The sequence below is a fragment of the Mandrillus leucophaeus genome, unplaced genomic scaffold (genome assembly GCF_000951045.1).
Source record: "Mandrillus leucophaeus isolate KB7577 unplaced genomic scaffold, Mleu.le_1.0 Scaffold403, whole genome shotgun sequence".
NCBI classification, from domain to species: Eukaryota; Metazoa; Chordata; class Mammalia; order Primates; family Cercopithecidae; genus Mandrillus; species Mandrillus leucophaeus.
Genome location: NW_012104288.1, coordinates 25,969 through 31,179, shown reverse-complemented (window position 1 = coordinate 31,179; position 5,211 = coordinate 25,969). Strand labels below are relative to the sequence as shown.

The following is a 5,211-nucleotide window of genomic DNA, read 5'->3' as shown; positions in this document are numbered from 1 at the left end:
GCAGCTGTTTTTGTATGTTCAGACTGAGCAGGTTTTTGTTACAACTCTCTTGTAACCGCCTTTTCCTGTATGTTCTATAATTTATTACTCTTTTTCCTCTTTGTCTCTTCCTCCTAAACTTTGTTATTATTGCCAGTTGAGGGTAAGAAGATTAGGGCATGGAATATTGTGGAATAGCCCCTGACCAAATATATAAACAAAGGTAGATGCTTCTAGTCTTGGAAAACCTAAGCTTATTATAGAATTGACTGCCTCTTTTTTTTTTTTTCCCACATTTTTTCCTTAAAATATCCCCAGTAGAAGACCACCAGGATTGAGGTAATGCTAAAAAGCAAACAAACAAAAAAACCTTTCTCTTCCTTTTGCCATCTTCAGCTGTCCTTGTGGAGCCTTTTGCAGATGCCTAAGATTTGGGGGCTACTTTCAAACATTGCACTTACTTGATATTTGCTTATAAAAAAATAGACAGCCCTCAAAAGTAATACATTTTAATTTCATTTTCAATAATCAGTCTGTACTGTGTGTGAATTTAGATATGTATTCCTTAATTTTTAATTAATAAACTTTTATTTCACTGCTATGTCACTGATTAGTTGAAACATGCACAGGGAAAATTAGCTAGTTAATGCCATACTTATTGCCATAGCTCTTTTGTAATTCATGAATATTCATTTATAATGTTACCTAGTCTTAAGAATCACTCTTTGCTTCTCTGAGGTTCATGCAAAGAAAGTTAGTTTATGTTTCTAATTATTATTTTAAATCAAATTACAGGTGACCAAATCAAAGACATTTCTCATAAAAATCACACCACCTTATATTGAAATATTTATTCTCTCTCTTTCTACTGTTTCTCCTTCCCTACCTTCTTACATCCCCCTCCATTAGAATTCTGAGATGTGGTACAAGCGTCACAGTATTGCTATTGGAGAGGTTCCAGCTTGCCGTCTTGTCCACCGCAGACAGCTGACAGAGGCCAATGTAGAAGAGATATGGAAGTCTATGACATTATCATAGTATGTACAGTTGATATTAATGAGAAATTTTAGAGATATTGTTTCCTATTTTGGTACTTCTTCACTCTCTGCATATTTAATTTTCTGAAATTGTATATAAAAATCTCCACTTTGCATTATTTGCAGTTGTGCTCAGTCAACATAGTTTAGCGGAATTCTGGGGATTATCTCCTGCTATTTACATAATAGTTAGGAGTTTAAAAGTTCTTAAGTGTAATAAAATACATAATAGAAAATTTGGTCTCCTAGATATTGATGTACTATTCGTATAAAGTTAATCATATACAGCAAAATTTTGTTTCTCATGAAGATATGCTAATAGTAGTTTCTTATCATTGGGTAAGTTAGTTTTTGTGTTGTAGTAATTTTACTTACAAAATTACTTTCTTGTCATTTGGCATATTACTAAATCTGTGAAGCAAAATGTTAATAGCAAAAGGATATCTTTTACATTTGTTTTATTGTACTCCATTTCTACCCTTTTTGTCCCACAAAGATTGGGTGCAGTGCATGAAAATAAAGCATTATGAAGATTGATTTTTTGTAGTACCAGGTTTTTGAGTAAATGTAATATGAAAGAAAGAACTAATTAATATAATTACTTATCTTTTAGTTTACAGAAAATTCTTGGCCTGGATTCCTTAGAAGAAGTTTTAGACATCAAACTTGTCAATTCGAAGTTCATCATCCATAATGTATATAGTGTTAGCAAGCAGGGAGTTGTTATTCTTGATGACAAGTCAAGTAAGTGCATAAACATAATTTTGTTACTTATTGACACAATATATTGGCCGCATAGGTCCATCAGCTCCTGTTTGACCCTTCCCTAAACCCTGAATAAGTTTGTTCCTTCATTACATTTATTCTTTCTAATACCTTTTAACAACTTGTTTGGATTAAGGCAATGTCATAGGAAGATGAATATCTAGGAATGAGAGCCTCAGCAAAATCCTTCCAGAAGCTAGTTCAGTGTTAGCCACCTTGGGCATTAAGTGGTTCCGTATTCCCAGGGAGATCTCTGAAAAGTGAGAATATTCAAGACATAACTAAGAGTTTGAGTCAGTTTTTAGGTGGGCCCTGGGATCTGATTGCTTTTAGAATTCTCACTTACATGTTTGTTTTGGTTTCTCTGTGTTAGATTTTCTGGAATAGTCTTGGTTCTTTTTAATAAGGTAGTTTTTAAAATATTGATGTTGCTTTAATTTTTCATATTTCCCATCCTGGGCCAGTTTACAAATCAGAAAAACAAAACAAAATAAAACAAAACATATAACAGCCACCCAACCTGGTTTTTGATTTGTACAAATGTGGTTAGGGTACTGACAGTGGACCACAGCCCCCACACTGATTTTAAATCTTTCTGTGGATAAGGACCAGATTTGGATGGGCTCATTGATTTGTTCTTCCTTTAGTTCAAACCCTCGATGCTGGGAATTGGCTGGAACTTGATGATCTTTGGATGTGAGAAGATGGCATAATACTTTTTGACTTTTTAGAAATATGATTAAATTTAGGGCGGGAGGCTCCTGGGAAGCATACAGAATATAGCAGAATAGCCTGAGCAGTGGTGAGAGGGGAAGAGATTTTTCTAGGCCATGTTTGCTGACAGGAGCAGAACCTGCAGAACCTATCTTCAGACCTGAAACACTTCTCCTTTTATAGTCACTATATAAGGAATGGAGAACAATGAGAATAAGTTTGTGGTGACTTTATGAGTTGTGAAGTTAATATCAACATACAAAATTAAGTTCCATAGAAGGAGGGGGAGAGTGCAGCCTTTGAAATACGTCTAAAATTCCTCCACATTCTCTGAGTGTAACAAATTAATACTTTTAGTTATCAGTTAGATGATCAGTCATCTTTCATTTTATTAAGTAAGATCTTAAGAAAGAAGAGAGCATTTTACAAGACTCTGGTTCGTTAGATCTAACACAATTCAACAAGTGTCTTTGCAGTTTTACAGAAATAGAGAAGGTGAAGTGGCAGCCCGAGTGCTAGTCCATCTCATCAGATGTCTGTGGCAGGGCCTGGAGGGAAGAGATTCTGTACCAAATGGTTCAGCTGGGATTTTTTTGTAGCAATGTTAGGTTACTGTTATTTAAAGGTTTTCCTAATACTAATAGCCTAACATTAATATGTAAGTGGAACTTTCTTGGCCTAAACCATTTTGAAAATGGAAACATGTAAAATGATACTTATATTGCACCTACAGAATTACCCTTTTTGTGGGGCTGGTGGTGTTTGGTGGACTCGTTTCACAAATGTGTTTGATGACTAATATTTTTTCTTTTCTTTTTCTTCTTTTAATTCTTAAAATAATTGGTTTCTCTTTTGGTTTGTTTGGAGCAAACTATGTGTGTGTGTGTGTGTGTGTGTGTGTGTGCGTGTGTGTGTATATATTTTACTGTAGCTTTAAAAGGTGCATTGTGTCCTTAGAGAAATCTGTAGGCATGATTTATGTAAGCACATGTTGTTACTGCTGCCAAGGAAAGATTTCCATCTTTTAAATGTTCTAATTACATAAATTGGTGATTTGTGATTAGCAGATATGGTTCACATTACTTGTGCAAGTAATGCATTCTTATGGTACCAAGTATGTATATGATTTCTTGAGTTATATGGAATTGAATTAAAATTTTCTTCTTCTTTTTATTTTTCCTTCAGAAGAACTTCCTCATTGGGTGCTGTCAGCTATGAAGTGTTTGGCAAATTGTAAGTACTAATTATCTGACAGTTTTGTGAAATTAACAGAAATTAGTGCCCTAAATTAGAAAAAATTTCTGCTCAATGGCCTGAACATTGATTTGACACCTGTGAGACTGGCAGTTAATTATTTTGGGACTACTGTGCTTTTAGTGATAAATTTGTGACTTAGTGAAAGGGCTGAATTCTAGAACAATTTTAAAGGAGTTTAGTACTTGTACTTTCTAGTAGATCCATCCACACTAGTTCTAATTGCTTCATCACAGGTTGAAGGATGGTTTGGAAGGAGAAGAACCTGCATGTAGAGAAACGAGAAAGACTATGCCAGCAATTTGGATGTTAGATGACAGGGCCTGGACCACAGTGGTCCCTGTGAGGATATTTATAGGTATATGAAATCCATTTCATAGACATGTGATTTCGAGATCATTGAATATCATAGGTACTGTGAAGGCATTAGTTGTTATAGTATTTCAGAAACGCTACCATTCTTCTGGGAATTTTCAGACGGGTTAACCCAAAGAAGGGATTTTAATGATCAATGGCTTAACCCAAACAAGTAATTTTGATGGAAAGAGTTCCGGTTCTTTTGGCTGACTGATAATAGTGATATTTGGTCTGGAGTGCCTTTTGAGTCTCACAGATACCACAAGGTAGTAGTTTATTTTCCTTTCTTTTGTACAGGACTAGCATTACAGATATAGGTGTAAATTCTCTTTAAATTCGTGAGTTAGTAGACCCTAAAATATGGGTTTAGCTGGAATTAATTTTGTTTGATTATAGAATGAAACTAAAATAACTCTTAAGCTTAATGTGGGGAATCTTAGTGGTAATATATGGAACATGATCCTATGATTTTGAATAGCCTTTTGGATGAGTGTTATTCATTCTATACTATCCTTCTGTATATGAATAGTAACCATTAGTTTGTGTGAATCCTAAGTTTCTCTGGGTTTAATTATTAAAATTTTCATTGGTTTTTGGTTAAAATTTTGGAACTTCTGAGTTGCAGAGTACTATGGTCTTAGTAGGGGAAGTACTTTTTATTCTTCCTGCTCAGGCGTTTGAAGTACATGAAATTTAAATTGCATCTTTGTCTAGGGTTGGAAATGATGAGATAGAAAGTATAAATGGGAAGTTAAACTTCCCATTTCTGAACTGGCAAACCAAGGATTTAGAAGTTGATCAGCTAGGAATGAACATAGGAAGCTAGTATAACCAATTTAGCCTGTAATATATTGTAAAATATATAGTAAGATATTTATGATGTTGAATTTTCAATGATGACTGAAATGTAGTAAAGAACATAATTTTCCCGCAAGCAACATGTGCACCTAAAGCCAAAAAACTTCTACAGAAAGCTTAGAATAACTCTGAATTTCTTATCAATGGAGAGCAAAGATGTGAGGGGTGAATTATTAATGATCTTCATGTGTGTGAGGTGGAATGATACTAGGTGGCAAGTGCTGGGAAAAGGGAACTTGTCTTACAT

At 34.5% G+C, this 5,211-nt stretch overlaps 1 protein-coding gene across 1 annotated transcript in view; it reads left to right on the top strand.

The window, feature by feature from the left end:
- DEPDC1B (DEP domain containing 1B) overlaps positions 1–5,211 on the top strand; it is a 74,229-nt gene that overhangs the window by 63,939 nt on the left and 5,079 nt on the right. The window contains exon 6 of the mRNA XM_011992137.1: positions 3,681–3,728. Coding sequence (XP_011847527.1) covers positions 3,681–3,728 — 48 coding nt within the window. The remainder of the gene's footprint in view (positions 1–3,680; positions 3,729–5,211) is intronic.